The sequence below is a fragment of the Zingiber officinale genome, chromosome 10A (assembly GCF_018446385.1).
Source record: "Zingiber officinale cultivar Zhangliang chromosome 10A, Zo_v1.1, whole genome shotgun sequence".
NCBI lineage: Eukaryota > Viridiplantae > Streptophyta > Magnoliopsida > Zingiberales > Zingiberaceae > Zingiber > Zingiber officinale.
Genome location: NC_056004.1, coordinates 12,065,509 through 12,086,169, shown reverse-complemented (window position 1 = coordinate 12,086,169; position 20,661 = coordinate 12,065,509). Strand labels below are relative to the sequence as shown.

Here is a 20,661-nt window from a genome sequence, read left to right as displayed (position 1 = left end):
CTCATCTCCAATACCTGAACTGTTTAGCTGGAGTTTCTGAATACATCCATTCACCTTCAAAATATCTGAAAGACACTGCATAGGAAATTTCCACAATCTCAACATCTAATGAAAAGAAATAGGAATAATGTAAAGTAAAATAACATGTCCAAAAACTTCTTGGTCAATGAGAAAAATTATTAAGAAATAAACACATAAAGAAAACAAAATCAATACCCAAAAAATGTTAAATTACTCATTTTGACAAAAGTTATAAAAACAAAAAATATGCTGGTAATAGATGACAAAGAAGAAATAAATGTTACTTGAAAAGTATAATTCTCTTAATCTTAACAAAGTGACTAATACTAAGTGATAATTTTGGGACAGTGAGATTCAACAATAAACAATGTAGCCATGCATTGAATTTCATGAGTATTAAAGAACTAGCAATTTGTATCCTATCCTGATTCAAATTCGCCAAAAGAAATAAGAAACTGAATATCGAAATTCTGTGCCTCAGTCCAACACCTAAACTGATAAACAAATCCAAAAAAATAAACAAGGTAACTTGATGCAAATTTCATAAGAAATGAAAACTAAATTACAATCATCTTTTCGTGCTAAATTACAATTTTATTTGTTGTGCGTTAATACCAAACAATTTTAAGGAATCACTTAGTGTAGATAATTGGCTGAAGAACCAGTTACCATAAATATATTTGATCCACTGCTAGTTCAAGCGCTTTCAAAAACCATGGATGCATTCCTGGAACATGAAAGTTACATTTGGAGGGGGGGAAAAGAGAAGGTAAAATATACATCTGAACATTTAAACTGTAGGACATTGTTTAAATTTGTTGGTACCATGATCTTTGCGGCGGCTAGCACTCGGGCATATTGACAAGTAAGGTTCTGTGAGGGCTTTGTCACTGGCTGCCGGTGGAGGAAGAAGCCCAAAGTTGAACTGCAAAAAGAATGTGATCAGAATTAGTATTCTAATTTGCTTTCATTTCCCGAAAAACAAAAGGGAAAACTGTGGGCATGTGAAAGAGTCTTGATTATCTCACAGAAACTGTAGTTTTATGCATGGTATTCGTCTGAAGAACACCATCAAGTGCCTTTAGGCCAACTGCTGTAATCCCATTGCCAGAAAAATCAACTTCCTCTACTGCCTGAGACATGGAAAAAAACTAATGAGATGCTAAACGACACTAAAAAAAGTTATGCTTAAATGTCTTGCTTTAGTAATGTCATACCTTTAAGAGTCTGGTTCAGTAATAGTTTACAAGTAGGAACAAGAAAAAAAGTAAGGTTATGGAAAAGGAAGGAAAAGAACTAACCTGTTGTAACCAAGGCTTTCAGCAAGAAAAAACAGACCATCATCACCAAAGTTACGACCTAATAGAATCATGAATTTGTTAAATATCTACAAGTATTCCATTACCTTGGTAAAGTAAATGTAAGTTTAATCCCCTGAAAAAGTTATCTCAGCATATTCATTACCAGATATTAGATTTAGAAATAATCAGTTATAGAGTGAACAACTGTAATCACTTGCTGTAGATACATTCTAACAAGTTTAGTGTGCTAACCTGACAAGTCAACACTTCTGAATGTTCTAAGTTCCTTGGAAAACTCATTTAGTTTTTGCCTAGACTCTTTTTCAAGTTTTGCAGCACCACCTGATAGCAGGTTAGTCCCAGGAGAAAAGGACCACTTAAGTCCAGATGACGGAGCTTTTTTAATCTCAGATGTTAAGCCCTTTGGTTTTGGCATGATTAGTTTTCCAGCCACCTTCCATAAAACTGTGTGCTGAAGGAGTAAATTAGCTATACCATCTGAATAACTAAAGCATGATGAAGCAAAATGGAGTTCAGCAAAGCTATATTCTTTTAGCATTATTACCAAGACAGTCAAATTTTGGCATCACAGAGTAAGCATTCATATACATCTGACTTGAAGATGAACCAAGAGGCTAGCATGAATACCAAAGGATGTCAAAAGGCTAGCAATGACAACAAAGGCTTGTAGAGTAACCCAACAGATTTGTCTTTGTAAAGAGCATCTCTACCTGCATGGATGTTGTATGTCATGAATAGCATGGCCATTTGCAAAACTCAAACTTTTGTCCAGATATGGAACTTCTTCAAGCTTGACAAATACAACCCGGTATTCAGGAATGGCAGCTGTATAAGGAGTAGATGCACCTGTCTCATTTTCATCCTGAAGTAACTTATCTAACTCCGGCCAAAGAAGCTCCCTCCTAAAAGTACAGTTGATATTTCATATTCCACAAAGGAGTAATGAGATAATGATGGGCAAAAGAGAAAAAAAATAGAAAACTAAAAAATAGCAGAAGCCGACATTGAAATTTGGATGGCATGCATAAAAGTTTGCTGATACTACATACCATGCAGAGAAGTCATCCTCAATACCCTGATCATCATCTCCCAACCCCACTTGGACAATGTGCTTGGCGCCTATGCAGAGGAAAAAAATATAGAAGAATATCCAAGTACGAATGATGCTTAAATTCATTAAACACATCTACAAACTTGCACATGACTACTACATTACAGTTGTATGTATGAAACTCACAGATAACATGACTACTCAACTGTTTCTTAGTAACTCCTCATACCATGTTGACTTTACAAGTTTTTAGAGTAACAATTAGTCTACAAAACAAGTTAAATTCTCTAGAAAAATGAAATGCATGAACTTTGAGCTTGCAACTGAAGATAGGATTTAAAATCAGCTTTAGGAGCATACGTGACTTAGTCAAATCAAAAACTAAATAAATCAACTATATACCTTGCTCATGAAGCAGTTCATCGACCACCACAGCAACCTTTGCAAGGACACAATACACAAATATATCAGCCAAGCAATTCCCACAAAAAGAATACTGACAATTTCATCATGCCAAACCTTATTAAAATGTTCATATTGCTGATTGCCCAAACTAAACACACCAAATTGAAGATTTTCCAACCAGGTTCCTCTCTCTTTCCCCTATAAAAACTAATAATCAGCAATCGATCAAGGCAAAAGGATTATTGGTAGAATAGATTAACTAAATGTGCATGTTTCCAGAACCTCTTTAAACCATTTGTAGAACCGGGCAGCATTATCAGTAGGCTCAACATCTCCATACCTAAAGAAAATAAAGGGATCAGCTCGAACTTTGAGGAAACTGTTCGTTTATAAAAACAAAAAATTCCTGGCCTTCAACTTACGTAGCGAAGAAGAACAAAGCCAAGCTCTCCTTTTTCAGGTTCTCGTCGTACTCATCATCCTCAGTAGCATATTCATCCTATAATTGAGGAAACTAACTACAGATCAGTCAATTAATCAGTAGTATTTCCAATTATCTGAAACAGAAGGAAGATAATCTTACGATATCCATGACTTTAAATATGGCATTAGGGTACCGTGCTTTTGCCTCCTCAGCCAGTGCCTAGAAGGGGGGAAAATCTAAGATCATGGGAGAAAAATTCAAAAAATGAACTACTCGGATAAAAACCCTAACCTTCGCGAACCCCTTAGCCGTCCTGGTCTGCGTCCCGAAGAAGACGGTGACCTTCTTCTTCCCTTGGTCCTCCTCTGTATCCATCTGGGTCTTCACCACTAGCGGCTTCGGCGGCTCGGCGAGCTTCCTTCCGCTCGATCGCCAGACGAAGAAGATTGCCACGCAACCGACAAGCACGGCGATGACGATGCTCAGGACGGCGATCAGCAGCCGGTTCTCCACGAACGCATCCCCGGTGCTGGAATCGAGCCCATATCCGTCTGAGAGGGAGGCGATGACGACCGACAAGAGATCAAGGGACGACGCCTTCTCGAAACCTATCTGTATCTTGGCGGATCGAGCGGTTAATCGGAAGCACAGATCTCCAATCTCTGTTTCTGTCAGTTTCGAATTGGGAGAATGAAGGAGGTCGAGATTGGGTCGGCGATGGGAGGGGAGGAGAAGATAGAGGCGGAGAAGGTGAGTCACCCGAAGATGGCTCTCTCTCTACCTCCCGTGGACGGCTTCATATAGGTTTAGGTTAGAGGGAAGAGTTGAAAATTTTAGCTGGTGTGAAAATTAAATTATTTTATTTTGGTTCATTAGCATCACTTTTAACAATAGTTTTTTACTATCCGATTTCGTAGATAGAACATGAAAATTATCATAGACACCAGTTTTAAAAACCGCTATTAAAACCGGTGTCTTTTAATGAAAAATGGATGCTCATAGACATCGGCTAAAAAAACTGATGTCTATGAGCGAAAATCTGCACTCATAGACACCGATTTTTGGAAAAACCCGTGTAAAATACTCAAAGACATCAGTTTTTGCTTAAAACCATTGTTGTTCCACTGATGTCTATGAGGATTTTTGTTGTAGTGCAAGCTGGTTCTGTACTTCATTTTTGAATTCTTTGAACTTTTCAAAGGATTCAGACTTATGTGTCATCAAGTACACATAACCATATCTACTGAAGTCATCAGTAAATGTGATGAAGTACCTATAATCGCCTCTAGCAGCGACATTGAAAGGGCCACATACATCACTATGTATAAGTCCTAACAAATCAGTCGCTCTTTCATTGTGCCCACTAAAGGGAGTCTTGGTCATCTTGCCTAGTAGGCATGACTCGCACGTCTCATAAGATTCAAAATCAAATGAGTCCAGCAAACCATCCTTATGGAGCTGGGATAAGTGCTTGTCATTTATATGACCTAAGTGACAGTGCCAGAGATAGGTTTGGTTCATGTCATTTGACTTGAATCTCTTGGTATTTATGTTATAGATAGGGCTCTCAAGGTCTAGAATATAGAGTCCGTTCATCAGAGGTGCACTACAATAGAACATATCTTTTAAATAAACAGAACAACATTTGCCCTTTATTATAAAAGAGAACCCTTTCTTGTCCAAACAAGAAACTGAAATTATGTTCTTAGTTAGAGCAGTCACATAACAACATTCATGTAATTCTAATACAAGCTTAGAGGGCAGAGATAGATGATAAGTTCCTACAGCAACAGCAGCAACCCATGCTCCATTGCCTACGCGTAGGTCCACCTCGCCCTTTGCCAATGCCCTGCTATTTCTCAGCGCCTGCACATTAGTACAAATGTGAGAAGCACATCCGGTATCTAATACCCATGATGAAGAAATAGATAGATTAACTTCTATAACATATATACCTGAAGTGGAAGTCTCACCTCGCTTCTTCTTAAGATCCTCCAAGTATACTTAGCAGTTCCTCTTCCAATGCCCGGTCTGACCACAGTGGAAGCAGGTAGCATCCTTGGCGACCCCTCCTTTAGGCTTCAGTGCCTTGCCTTTGCCCTTGGCTTGGGACTTTCCTTTGCCTTTGGGCTTGCCCTTGCCCTTGTGTTTCTGAACCATCAGAACAGAGTGGGGCTTAACCTTCTTAAGGTTCAGCCCAGCAGTTCTTAACATGCTAAGCAGCTCGGGCAGTGACTTGTCAATTTTGTTCATGTTGTAGTTTAGAATGAATTGACTATATCTATTCTACAAGGATTGCAAGATCAGGTCAGTGGCAAGCTCTTGGCCAAGCGAGAATCCCAACCTCTGTAGGTTTTCTATGTACCCAATCATTTTGAGTACATATGGCCTACGGGAGCCCCATCTGATATCTTGCACTGAAATAGTGCCCTTGAGATCTCAAATCTCTCATGTCTAGCTTGTCCTTGATACAGTTGACGAAGATGTTCAACCATATCGTAAGCACCCATCAACTCGTGTTGCTTCTGAAGTTCAGAGTTCATGGTCGTGAGCATTAGACAAGACACATCTAATGCATCATCTTGATGCTTCTTGTAAGCATCTCGGTCAGCTCGTGTGGCATTGGTAGGAGGAGCCTCCGGAATGGGCTGCTCCAAAACATACAGTTTACGTTCCTGAGTGAGAACTATTCTCAGGTTCCTGTACCAGTCCAAGAAATTTGCTCGGTTGAGCTTGTCCTTCTCGAGGAAAGAACGCAGGGAGAAGTTGTTTGTGTTTGACGTCATGGCAATTCTACAATAGAAAAATACAGAAAATAAATATCATATTATTAATCATTTAATTAGGCCTTTAACTAAATGATGCTCCCACTGAATTCTATAATTCATGTGGGACAAGATCCACATCATAGTAACCCTTTAGTTAGCTTTGGCTAATACGCCCATGACTTAGTATGATCGGTAGGTAACGATTACCAATTACATCTCTATGCAACTCTTGTTTATAGGATCATTATCCGCAGTTATATTAAAACTTGAGTTAGATTTGGCTAATACACCCAAAAATTAATATAAATATGATTTATGTCCTATCTTTCCAACCGTTGGAAGAATGCCTATAGTTGTACTCGATCCAACCGAGATAACCAGTTACTCAATCTAATTGAGTTGTACTCACCCATGCGGTGATAGGCGGGACCAAGATTGTCCCTCCGTACCCTACCAAGATAATATGTGTTGCTCTGCTTTGGCAGATTCAACAACACATGTGATCGAGGTAGTGATAGGTATCACGGTATGGTAGGCATTAGAGTTGATGCGATTTAGATCTAATCTAATCATCGATGTGTATCAAATACTCGATTTAGATCTAATCTAATCGAAAGGGTGCATCTTGTACACGATTTAGATCTAATCTAATCATTAGGCACTAATTAATTACTAATCATGCATCACATACACACATAAGCAATTAATTAAATTATTTGTGATTAGTCATGGCCCTACTACGATCTTCTCAAGCTAATGAGAAGATCGGATGGTCAACCTAAGGTCAGCAGCTTCTCAAGCTCCTTCCTTTGACCACCTTGTGTTGCTCGCGCCCTCCTCGTAACTCCGTCTCGAGTGGACCTTCCACCGCTCCAATTTTCTACATTACAATTTTGAAACTCGAGTTACATTCGAGTCTAAACTAATTTACAACAATAATAAATAAAGAAAGGCTTGACGCGCAGGTCGCGAATCAAATATACAACAAGCACATCACAAATGACGGCGCGTAGGCCAAAATATGAATTACAACACTTTTCCAATCAGATTGGTCTTTTTGGGCCATGACCATCACAAAATGATATATAATTCTAAATTATATATTTCTATAATTTTCTGTAATTTTTCCTATAATTTTTATAATTTTTACGAGTAAAAATTCCCGGCGATTCCGTTTAGCGGTTTTCGGGCGCAATCGCGGGACGAATCCCCTTGCGGGGCCAGGGGCAGTACCCCTACCCACGATCTAACCATCGCGAGTGTCCCTTAACAATCCAACAGCGCCTTAGCCCGCTGTCCCAAAAAGTTATGGGGCGAAACTTTTTCGTTTTGGAAAAATCTTCTCGGTAGTCGAAGCCTACAAGTGTCGAAACTCTTGTGCTACGCTTCTACGAGAAAAATACTCATAAAAACATAAAATTACAGAATGTTACAGAATCTATATTTTCCATAAAAATACAAACTAAACTCGTACAAGTCTTCGCACGTGGCTCTGATACCACTGTTGGGTTTTTCGAGCCGCAAAAACCGCTTTTTCGCATTGCGTAAACCCCGAAACCCCGCCACTGGATCCGTGCGAAGAATAAAATTTCGAAAAACTACGAGTACGAGTTTACCAACCTAGAGATCTACACTAGAACTATATGTTAAAAAGTTTTTACCCTCGTTGCGTGCCCTTCACGAGTCCCGCTTGTCCAAGGAGATGCCGGATCTCAAGTTGTCAAAGTAGACAACTCTCTATGCGTATCCACACGAACTAATTAGGTGGAGAAGACCAAACAATAGGTGTGCTAGCACCTAGATGGTTCGGCAAAGGAGAAGAGGGAGAGGAGAAAGAAGATCTTGAGGAAGAAGATGATGTGAATGAGCCTTGAATGAAAAATGAATTTTTTATTCACAACAAAAGTGGTTGGCCACCTCAAGAAGTGTAACCCCCTTTTTGCATTAAGTGGCCATTAAAGAGGGAATTTGTAACCTCCATGAGGTGGCACACACATGTGTCAACTATGATGATGTGTAACACCATTATTGGCGACTTAATGCCAAGTCAAAAATGATGTGGCATAAAGTCAAGTCAAACTTGACTCTTCCTCTTCCTCTCAAGTCAAGTCAAACTTGACATAATCTCTCTCATGGATGATCTAATCCAACCATTTAATTCAAGCCAATTTAATATAATGAATCTAATTCATTTAATTAAATTGATTCAATGAGTTATAATCTAAATTAGACTCATTGAACACATGAATCAACTTGAGTCCAACACAATTAGCCCAATTAGGATTACTCTTAATCCAATTTGATTCATCACATGAATCTAATCCTCTTGGTTCATCATATGAACCTAATCTCCATCTAATTGTCCTTAGTGTGTGACCCTATAGGTTCTTGTAACATTGGCAATGCCCCTAAACCCATTTAGGAGCATAAGTAATGAGCGGTATCTAGCAACACATCATTACTACCCAAGTTACAAGAATGTTGAGATCCAACATCACCTTGTGACTACTAATTGTGACTCCTCACAATATATGACAAGTGTCCTTCTATCCTTAACATCTAGATTGATCAATACAAGACATAGACCATGTCATCCTCTAATCAATCTAAATCTTGAACTCCAAGTAGACACACTCAATCAAATGAGCTCAATATCTTATATTGACTCATTTGGGTATGGTCATGCACTTCGTGGTCTCACTCTATCAAGAATATCGATGTCGCCCCCGTCATATAGGAGGGATAGATCCCATCTACATCACTCACATCCCTCTGCATAATTCGTTACATACCCAGTAATCGCCTTTATAGTCCACCCAGTTGCGGGTGACGTTTGACGAAACCAAAGTACATAACTCCTTATGTAGGGAACCATGGTGACTTCAGGTCTATGGACTAGTAGTCATACTAATAGCCACATGAGAAAGTATATGACACTCATATAATGATCCATGATACTTTCTCATGGTGGGTCATTCAGTATACATTCTCTAATACATACCCATGTGTCAACTTGATATCTCTATATCCATGACTTGTGAGATCAAGTCATCGAGTTGACCTACATGCTAGTCTTATTGCATTAACATTGTTCATGAATATTAATACTCGACTAGGAATGATTAAGAGTAGTGTTCCCTATATCATCTCACTATCGGTTCAACAAACCGATTGATATAGGTAAGAACCTTCTATTTAAGGAAATTATTATACTTAGTTTATTTGACACTAATACAAGTAAGCATAATAACCAAAAACCAAATGCCTTTATTTATATAAGAATATGATACAATAAGTCCATAATACAATCATCAAATGATTGGCTCTAGGGCTCTAACTAACACTAATTACCCTACATTAGCATGCATCACATACACATAAAGAATATATCAATATACAAAGATAATGTGACATGGTTATGGCCCTTCTACAATCCTCTGAAGCCAATAAGAAGATCGAATGGTCAACCTAGGGATAGCACCTTCTCTAAGGTCTTCCTTTGTTCACCTTGTGTCATCGGCTTCCTTCTTGTAATTCCATCATCAATTGTACATTACAAAAGTGAAACACGAGTTAAATTCGATTCTAAAATTCTTTTACAACAGGAATACTAAAAGAAGGAGGGCACGACACACAGGTCGTGTAACAAAATACAACAATCACAACCAGATGACGGCTCACAGGCCGTATTATGAATTACAACACATAATTTCCAATCATATTGGGTCTTTTGGGCCATAACCATGAACACATCACACACATATTCAAAATATGCATTTTTCATAAATTTTCATAAATTTACTACCATTCTAACAATCCTTTATGAGCCGCAACTTTGCGGCGATCTTGCTTGTTGATTTTTCAGCCGAGGTCAAGTAACAATTCCCCTTGTGGGGTTAGGGGTAGCACCCCTACTAAAAAAAATTAATTTTTGTGAGTGTTACATAGACCTTAGAGCACCTAAAATCATTTAGATCACCGATTTGGCCGAGACCAACTCGTTGCGGAAATTTTTTTCTTAGTGGCCGAAAACCTCCAAGTGACTATACACTTGTTGTTTCGCTGCCAAGAGAAAAATACTCATGAAAATGTTAAAATTTAGTAAATCTACAGAAATTTACAGATTTGCAAATTTTAGATAAAATTGCAAATAAAACTAGTATATGCTTTGCACGTGGCTCTGATACCACTGTTGGAACTTTCATGCCGCAAAAACCGCTTTTTGCGTTGCGGAAAACCTAGATGTTCTTCCCACGGATCCGTGCGAAGATAAAAATTTAAATATACATAGTTTTCTCTTAGATCTACATTAGATCTACATGATAGAAGTTATACCTTTGTAGCGATGCCCTTCGCTTACCTCGCTCGTCCAAACGGTAGCCGGATCTCGTAGAGTGTTAAGCGTACACTCCTCTATACGTATCCACATGGACAAGAGATGGAGAAAAACCACTTAGAGTGTGCTAGCACTCTTGGATGGTCACGGCAATGGAGGAGAGGGAGAGAGGAGTAGAGAGGAAGAAGAAGAGAGAATTAAAGTTAGCATACACTTGCACTTATTCCCCTTTTAAGTGGTCGGCCACTCATGGAATACCAAGAGTCATGGCTCTTGGTCTTCCTCATGAGGTGGCACACACTTGATTTATCCTTGATGATGTGGAACATCATAATTGGCTGGCCCCATGCCAAGTCACAAATGATATGGCATTTGGTCAAGTCAAACTTGACCCTTCATCTTCCCTCTCAAGTCAAGTCAAACTTGACCTCTTATCTACCATGGTTGATCAAATCTAACATTTGATTCAAGTCAATTTAATTTAATGAATCTCTATTCATTGAATTAAATTGACTCAATGAGTCCAAGTCTAAATTAGACTCATTTAACACATGAATCAAATTGAGTCCAACTCAATTAGTTTAATTTGGATTACTCTTAATCCAATTTGGTTCATCACATGAACCTAATCCTCTTAGTCCATCATATGAACCTATTCTTCATCTAATTACCCTTTGTGTTTGACCCTATAGGTTCTTGTAATGTTGGCAATGCTCCTAAACCCATTTAGAAACATAAGTAATGAGTGGTATCGAGCAACACATCATTACTACCAAGTTACAAGAATGTTGAGATCCAACATCACCTTCGTGACTACTAATTGTGACTCTCACAATATGTGACAATGTCCTTCTATCCTCGACATCTAAAATGATCAATTGAGGCATGGACCGTGTCATCCTCTAATCAATTTTAATCTTGAACTCCAAGTAGATTCACTCTAATCAAATGAGCTCAATATCTCATATTGACTCATTTGGGTATGGCCATGCACTTAGTGGTCTCACTCTATCAAGAATTATGATGTCACTCCCATCATATAGGAGGGATAGATCCCATCTACATCACTCACATCCCTCCGCATAATTTGTTACATACCCAGTAATCACCTTTATAGTCCACCCAGTTACGGGTTACGTTTGACGAAGCTAAAGTATGCAATTCCTTATTAGGGAACCATGGTGACTTCAGGTCCATGGATTCATAGTCATACTAATAGTCACAAGAGAGAGTATACGACACTCATATAATGATCCATGATACTTTCTCATGGCGGATCATTCAGTATACATTCTCCAATGCATACTCATGTGTCAACTTGATATCTCTATATCCATGACTTGTGAGATCAAGTCATCGAGTTGACCTACATGCTAGTCTCATTGCATTAACATTGTCCCTGAAAGTTAATACTTGACTAGAATTGATTAAGAGTAGTGTTCTCTATATCATCTCACTATCAATTCAACCAATCGATTGATATAGATAAGAACCTTCTACTCAATTACGATATTATACTTAGTTATTTGGCATCAATACAAGTAAGTTTAATAACCATAAGTAATGCCTTTATAAGTATATAGGAATATGATACATCAAGTTGATACTACAATCATCACATGATTGGCTCTAGGGCTCTCACTAACACTAGTATTATAATGAAACCGAAATCCTAGAATCCCTTTTCCGAAGCTCAATTCCCTCAAAGGTCAATTCTCTCTCTCCTCTTTCTTCTTCTCAACCTTCTCCTTCTTTCTTAAATCACTCTCGTTAGTTTGCAAGTGCCAAAGCCAACTTTTGACCGTCTAGATAACTCACTTTGTGACATCTCTAGTGCTTAATCAACAGTCCCTTTGGTTCGACATTCTTATATATTACTGACGACGAAACCGTACACTTACGGTTGCATAACAAGTTTTTGGCGCCGTTGCCAGGGACTGTTCACATTAACATTAGTAGATTAGTAACTTAGTTAATCTAGAGTTGTGAATAGCTTTGGTTTTTCCATTTTCATAATTCAAAAAAAAATCTACATTTTCTTTTTTATCTTAAAACTCTGCATTTATTTCTTGTTATTAGTTTAAGGTTCAATTTTTCTTTTTCTTTGTTTTTGCATTCTCTTTCTTGCTCTTAATTCTTCATTTTTTGTTTTTTTTCTCTCATAATTTTTTCTTGAATATCCATGAGCACTAACATGTCAAGCAATGCTTCAAGAGAATTGTTCACACCCAAGAGCGCAAGATCTTCCATTAATGAATATTATGATTCAGAAGATGATCAATTTGAGTTCCTTTGTGGAGTGTGTGGTAGCACATCTCATCCAGCTGCTATTTGCCATTTTTTCCAAAATACTACTATAACTCCGGAACTTCAGTGTTTGGGTCAACCTCAACATCAAGATACCTATGAGCAAGCTCTTGATACTTATGGCTATGACTGGGAAGATCATCAAATTCAGAACCTTCAACCCTAGCTAATTCCAGAGCAGAGTGAGTAGTCACTATTCCAACAGGAGATCTCTAACCCGCCTCAACATTACAATCAATTTAGGATGGACCATCAAAATTTGGAATACAATTGCATACAAAATGTTGAGCATATTTCTCAAGTAAATCAGAGTTAGTCAGAGTGTCAGGATGACTCATCATCAGATGGACCACATTATTCACCACCAGATGAGCGGACTGACTGGGAGGATTCCCAAGACTCAAATACTCCTACTCCTAGTCAGATAAAGACCACAATACAAGATTTTGAAGAGATAATGGTACGGCGGGGGATCCTAGCTTTACGACTAGTACTACAAATTTCTAATAAAGCTGTTAATCCTTCTACTGATGATATTAGTGTTCATAGACTCTTCCCCACTTATGATGATGATGTGGTAGATAAAAGTGTAGGGGCATGTACTATGGAAGAAATGTCCCAAGGATCACCTCTCTTGATAGCACAACCAATTGACACTATGGAAGTTGAAAGAATGGAATTGGTTGATGATAAATGTGTAGGGACTTGTGCAATGGAAGCAAAGCCCCAAGAATCACCATTTTCAAGAGCACCACCACTTGAGTCAGAGCTAGAACCAGTGCTTAATTCTGAAGAAGTCACATCCACATGTTTAGAACTTTTAGGTATATCTCAACAATGCAAGGTTAGTATTTCTAGCAATCCTTTAGAAAATATTATAGAGGTACCTATGATTGATTTTATTGGAAATGATTCAATTTTTGATACATACTCAGTTCATCTTAATAAGGTACTAGTTCTATCTAATATAGCATGCTTGGGAGAGGCATGTTTTTCTTTTGGGTGTGTAGATTTTCTTGGGGCCTATAATTGGAAGCTCGATCTGAACCGTCTTCGACCACCTGAAAGAATTTCCAGGAAGACGAAGATGGAGAGAGTTATTCTTCACTTTTTGATGAAAGCTCCCTCCATAATAAGAGCCCTTGGTAAGAGGGTGATTAAATATCTTACCACTCCAAGAGCGAGATTTCACTGAATCTAATGAGGTGGTCGATATAATGACCTTAAACAAGCGCTTCTTGAGAGGCAACCCAAGTTCAATCTTGCTTTCATTTTAGTTTTAGTTTGTTTTTACTTCATTGATAATAAATCATACCCTCTACTTAATTTTTCTTGTCTATCTTACTTTCATAGATTTCAAGGTTGTGGAGGAATGTGAGCATCGGATAGAGGAGTACCTTGAAGCACATGAACGTCAACCATTTGAAGCTCATCACTTGGTAACTTCTCTAAACATCATAAATTTCTTTCACATTACATCCCTAGTTTTCATCGGGATGATGAAAAGTTTAAGTCTGGGGGGATGTTTGGGTTCAGTTTAGTGTTTGTCATACTCCTTAGGTTTTGCACATTTCCTTTTTTTTTATAGTTGCATCCTATATCATATTATGATTGTTTGTTCCTTAATGAAAAATACTAGCACGTCTTTTCTAGATTTTATGTGGTTCATGTGCTAGTATGTTTAGTGATCTATCTTTTTCTATCTATGATAGCATGAAGTGAGCAATGTTTTTACTATAAGAGTTTAAGTATTGGCCTTGTTTTAGGACCTCTATACACTATGCCTATTTTTGATGGTCGATAACTCTAAAATAGTCATGATTCATAGAACTGGACTAGTACTTGTGCTTCTATGGTGACCTCTCAACTATATTTTGGTTACTGGATAAACTCAGATCATTTAAGCTCATTTGGAAAAATCAATCCCAAAAACAAAAAAAATGAAGGTTTGTTCAAGTTTGATACTTTGTAAACATTCAAAGAAAGAAAAAAAAATATAAGGGATAAAAATAGTTGTCTTGAGTGGAAACTAGTAATTCACCCCTTTGAGACCGAGTTAGGTTACTGGAGAAATGAATGCTATATTTCTCTTGATACTGAGTATTCCTTTGAGACCTTGTGTAGACGATGCATAGTATTTTTGTGGGGAACAAACCTTGTGTGTGGCAGGTAAGTGCCTATCGCCGAAAGCATAAAGAACATAATTTTATGATGACTTGACTAGACTTAGGGATTGAAACTCGATAAATCTAGGCCACTTTCACATTGAGCACGGAGGACTACTACTTAGGTCATACTCAGACTACTTTTGTATCTTGCTCACCAATGAAATCATTTGATATAAATAGATTGACTTGCTAGAGATTATGATGCACTATTTTACCACATGAATCTAGATTGTGGGTTTTGTTTGAGGACAAGTAAAGGTTTAAGTCTGGGGGTGTGATGTGCGTAGATCTTATGATCATTTATGCATGTTTGGATGCACATCTACTTGTATTTCATTAGCATATTCTATGTTTATTGCACCCTATTTCTTTGTAATTTCATACTTCCAGTATATTTTGTTCGGAGATCTGCTCTTTGCTTGTTTTGATTGATAGGATGCTATTTGGAGAGAAAATAGAGCTAAAACGCGCACAGGAGCTTGGGACGTGTAGGCCACACGGTCGTGTGGCCATTATTGTGCTTTGGCCGTGCCAATTAGCATGGTCGTGCAAATGATCCCGAGAGAAGGAAGGCCATGGCTGTGCCGAATGGCATGGTCGTGCTAATCATTCCATGGCCAAGCAACACACTGCCATGCCAAATGGCACGGCCGTGTCAACATTCCAGAGGCAGAGAAGGTCACGGCCGTGTCAACATTTCGGAGGCAGAGAAGGTCACGACCGTGTGAATTCACACGACCGTGTGACCTCGATAGAGACGAAGAAGGCCACGACTGTGTGACCCCACACGGCCGTGTGACTCAATTCGAGAGGAAGTCGTGTGAGGCCGTGTGGATTCCACATGGCCGTGCGACGAAGACCAATTGACACTATGGAAGTTGAAAGAATGGAATTGGTTGATGATAAATGTGTAGGGACTTGTGCAATGGAAGCAAAGCCCCAAGAATCACCATTTTCAAGAGCACCACCACTTGAGTCATAGCTAGAACCAGTGCTTAATTCTGAAGAAGTCACATCCACATGTTTAGAACTTTTAGGTATATCTCAACAATGCAAGGTTAGTATTTCTAGCAATCCTTTAGAAAATATTATAGAGGTACCTATGATTGATTTTATTGGAAATGATTCAATTTTTGATACATACTCAGTTCATCTTAATAAGGTACTAGTTCTATCTAATATAGCATGCTTGGGAGAGGCATGTTTTTCTTTTGGGTGTGTAGATTTTCTTGGGGCCTATAATTGGAAGCTCGATCTGAACCGTCTTCGACCTCCTGAAAGAATTTCCAAGAAGACGAAGATGGAGAGAGTTATTCTTCACTTTTTGATGAAAGCTCCCTCCATAATAAGAGCCCTTGGTGAGAGGGTGATTAAATATCTTACCCCTCCAAGAGTGAGATTTCACTGAATCTAATGAGGTGGTCGATATAATGACCTTAAACAAGCGCTTCTTGGGAGGCAACCCAAGTTCAATCTTGCTTTCATTTTAGTTTTAGTTTGTTTTTACTTCATTGATAATAAATCATACCCTCTACTTAATTTTTCTTGTCTATCTTACTTTCATAGATTTCAAGGTTGTGGAGGAATGTGAGCATCGGATAGAGGAGTACCTTGAAGCACATGAACGTCAACCATTTGAAGCTCATCACTTGGTAACTTCTCTAAACATCATAAATTTCCTTCACATTACATCCCTAGTTTTCATCGGGACGATGAAAAGTTTAAGTCTGGGGGGATGTTTGGGTTCAGTTTAGTGTTTGTCATACTCCTTAGGTTTTGCACATTTCCTTTTTTTTTATAGTTGCATCCTATATCATATTATGATTGTTTGTTCCTTATTGAAAAATACTAGCACGTCTTTTCTAGATTTTATGTGGTTCATGTGCTAGTATGTTTAGTGATCTATCTTTTTCTATCTATGATAGCATGAAGTGAGCAATGTTTTTACTATAAGAGTTTAAGTATTGGCCTTGTTTTAGGACCTCTATACACTATGCCTATTTTTGATCGTCGATAACTCTAAAATAGTCATGATTCATAGAATTGGACTAGTACTTGTGCTTCTATGGTGACCTCTCAACTATATTTTGGTTACTGGATAAACTCAGATCATTTAAGCTCATTTGGAAAAATCAATCCCAAAAACAAAAAAAATGAAGGTTTGTTCAAGTTTGATACTTTGTAAACATTCAAAGAAAGAAAAAAAAATATAAGGGATAAAAAATAGTTGTCTTGAGTGGAAACTAGCAATTCACCCCTTTGAGACCGAGTTAGGTTACTGGGGAAATGAATGCTATGTTTCTCATGATACTGAGTATTCCTTTGAGACCTTGTGTAGACGATGCAAAGTATTTTTGTGGGGAACGAACCTTGTGTGTGGCAGGTAAGTGCCTATCGCCGGAAGCATAAAGAACATAATTTTATGATGACTTGACTAGACTTAGGGATTGAAACTCGATAAATCTAGGCCACTTTCACATTGAGCACGGAGGACTACTACTTAGGTCATACTCAGACTACTTTTGTATCTTGCTCACCAATGAAATCATTTGATATAAATAGATTGACTTGCTAGAGATTATGATGCACTATTTTACCACATGAATCTAGATTGTGGGTTTTGTTTGAGGACAAGTAAAGGTTTAAGTCTGGGGTGTGATGTGCGTAGATCTTATGATCATTTATGCATGTTTGGATGCACATCTACTTGTATTTCATTAGCATATTCTATGTTTATTGCACCCTATTTCTTTGTAATTTCATACTTCCAGTATATTTTGTTCGGAGATCTGCTCTTTGCTTGTTTTGATTGATAAGATGCTATATGGAGCGAAAATAGAGCTAAAATGCGCACAGGAGCTTGGGACGTGTAGGCCACACGGCCGTGTGGCCATTATTGTGCTTTGGCCGTGCCAATTAGCACGGTCGTGCAAATGATCCCGAGAGAAGGAAGGCCATGGCTGTGCCGAATGGCATGGTTGTGCTAATCATTCCATGGCCAAGCAACACACTGCCATGCCAAATGGCACGGCCGTGTCAACATTCCAGAGGCAGAGAAGGTCACAGACGTGTCAACATTCCGGAGGAAGAGAAGGTCACGACCGTGTGAGTTCACACGACCGTGTGACCTCAATAGAGACGAAGAAGGCCACGACCGTGTGACCCCACACGACCGTGTGACTCAATTCGAGAGGAAGTCGTGTGAGGCCGTGTAGATTCCACACGGCGGTGCGACGAAGACACGTGCTGTGCCACGCCAAAATAGAGCTGTGCTGAATTCTAGGTTGATTGCAGACCGATTGTAATTCAGCCATAACATTGTGCTCCTTTGGAGTTTCGGGTTGTTCTTTATACTGAAATGTAGCTTACTTCAAGATCTACAACTGTAAGGTCCCACGAGTAGTAATTAAGAAATTAATTAATCAAAATTTTCTACGACTTTTTAGGAATTTTTAGGGGTTAAAATGAACTTCTACACATGGTTAAAGGGATAGAATAGTAAACCGTGAGGGAAGTTTAAGAAACCGTCCAATTAAATTATGAGTTGATTAATACAATTACCTTAAGTTAAAATCATTAACCTAGGTATAAATCCCAAATTTCTGCCGATCCTTACGGTGTCTCCCGAAATCGCCGCTTCCCTTCTCCTCCACTCCACGGCGGTCTTCGGCCGACCTCGTCGCTGGGCTGTGAGATCTGGGCAGACGTTTTCGCACTTCGGCGAGTTGTAGAGGACACGGCGACCAGACGTTGAGGCGTACACGCACTCCCTGTCGACACGGGATCACAAGGCTAGGGATTTCAGCGACGACCACAGGCGGCTACAGCTAGAGGAAGGGCTTCTTCAAGAGAGTCGCAGAAGGGAAGGCAAGTATATCTAATTGTGTTGGCACGAGATCCCTAAGGTATAGTAGCTGAGCTTCGGTAGATTGTAGGGATCGCGACGCAAAGTATACGGAATTGTTTTGGGTTTTAACCGAGGATTTCGTATTTCCTCTGAATCGGAGAATGCTTTTGCCGAGTTTAGGTGTAAGATTTCTAATGTTCTTGAATGGATTTCTCCTCGGTGGAGTAGTGAATTGTTTTGTGTTTTGAACTCGAATTCCTCTATAATGTATTGATTCGAATCGAAGTTTCCTTGAGGTACTGTTGGATTGCCTGAATTCTGGATTTCGTTGTCTGCTCGGTGAATTCTGTTGTTGATAGAGCTCGGTTTCCATTGGAACGTTTTCAACGTGAATTTTGCAACGTTCGTTAGACTGAATGAGTTTGATTCGTTTTCTATCGGCTGTTGCTGTTGGGAGTGTCTCGCGAGTTACTTGTTCGTTGATATGCTTGGTTGAGTTACTGGTTGACGGAATGTGTCGGGATCTGGTTTTTAATGTGTTCGTCACTATTGGTTTCATGATTTGTGTTGTCGAGATGCTGTGGAAGATGATTTTTGTGTTGTTATGGTTTGATTTCATGAGGTTCGTGTGCTTGATAATGATTCTGTTGGGAGGTTTTGTTGTGTGTTCGATAATGGTGTTACTATGAATTTCCTCCTGATATGTATGAGCGAACTTGAATCTGAGAATTTCCATGACATCACTGGTTTTACCTTGTGATTTCCGTGAAGGTTGGTTCAATGCCTTGTGAAGTTGTTTTACAGTATTGGTGGTTTTCTTGGATGCAATTCGATACTATTTCATTTATGTGATGTTGATCCTTGACGACTATGTGAAGTTGCTCTACGGATGGTGAAATTTTGCTAATTTGATTCTTGGATTTGCTGTATCTGTTGCGGAACCGAATTGGAAGACATTGATGCGTGCTTTATGTTTTCATTTCTGTGGTTTCATGTTCTGTGTAGGTGATTTAAACTCCAGTGTAGAGTGGGTTGCAATGGAAAGTAGTTGAAAGTGATTTTGGTTTCTACTAATCTAGCTGCAGTATGGTGGTTTGTGCTTCGTGTGTTGATTTTAGGCTTCTTTTCCGTTAGACAAAAATAAGATAACAAGTTACCTTGGTTGTTTTCTTTCAAATATTGATACAAACTTAGGTGCTAAATTTATATTTCTTACCGTTTATTTTCATGGATGCATGTTTCCATTGTTTTCTTTTAAGTATTGGAATATTGCAAAAAGAACAGACTGTGCTACTGATAAAAGATAAAGGTAGATAGATTATGTTTTTATCTATGTAGCTAATAGGATGGATATGAGCATATGTGGTGACAGTACGGGATGGGTGACCCAGGATGAGCACCGGGGAGGGCCCATCCAAACTTGATTGGTAATTTATTGTTAGCTTCGGCTATATGACTGGATGCATGTTCTCTAGTAGGGATGCCTTTAGGTTCATGGGACTGTTGACTGGCTCTAAATGTTGTTACCGGATATGTGACATATTCACTCTAGTAGCTATGTAGTATCACTGGTATATGTTTACCTTTCTTATATAGTAATTAGGATTCGTTTTATTTCTCTACTTGACTTTTAGATGCTATCTCTTCTACTTTATGGATGTCTTGTTATACATGATGGATTTTACTTGTTGGGCTGTAGACTCATGATGCCTACATTACAGGTGAGGATGTGTCTCCGGCTATGACGGATGACCTACGGACGGAGTAGACGAGAAGGTGGGATGGATGCGTGGCACTGTTCGTTGTCTGGGAGTGCAGAGCATACTGGATTTACCGCGAGTGATTATCATTTTTCCTTTATAATTTGGGTGGGAAATGTAGAGGAGTTATTGTACATGTTGATAAACCATTGTTGATACAGTCATGTCTATTGGTTATGATAGTTATTCTGATAGTAACGCAATATGATCATTTAAGTAGTTGTTGATGAGAGTGTTTTAAAAAAAAAATAG

The 20,661-nt window shown here is 38.7% G+C and overlaps 2 protein-coding genes across 2 annotated transcripts in view; both read right to left on the bottom strand.

Moving 5' to 3' along the window:
- Positions 1-811: 811 nt before the first annotated feature.
- LOC122026465 lies at positions 812-2,224 on the bottom strand. Its single transcript, XM_042585210.1, has 7 exons — positions 2,054-2,224; positions 1,888-1,957; positions 1,575-1,787; positions 1,323-1,380; positions 1,239-1,248; positions 1,050-1,154; positions 812-946 (listed from the first exon to the last, which is right to left on the bottom strand). Exons 1-7 carry the CDS (start codon positions 2,057-2,059, stop codon positions 812-814), a joined length of 597 nt encoding a protein of 198 aa, XP_042441144.1. The 5' UTR covers positions 2,060-2,224.
- Positions 2,129-20,661, bottom strand: part of LOC122026464 (NADPH--cytochrome P450 reductase 1-like) — a 75,812-nt gene continuing 57,279 nt past the window's right edge. The window contains exons 2-9 of the mRNA XM_042585209.1: positions 3,515-3,891; positions 3,383-3,442; positions 3,222-3,298; positions 3,082-3,139; positions 2,797-2,890; positions 2,393-2,462; positions 2,190-2,245; positions 2,129-2,133 (exon numbers count right to left, since the gene is read on the bottom strand). Coding sequence (XP_042441143.1) covers positions 2,129-2,133; positions 2,190-2,245; positions 2,393-2,462; positions 2,797-2,890; positions 3,082-3,139; positions 3,222-3,298; positions 3,383-3,442; positions 3,515-3,891 — 797 coding nt within the window. The remainder of the gene's footprint in view (positions 2,134-2,189; positions 2,246-2,392; positions 2,463-2,796; positions 2,891-3,081; positions 3,140-3,221; positions 3,299-3,382; positions 3,443-3,514; positions 3,892-20,661) is intronic.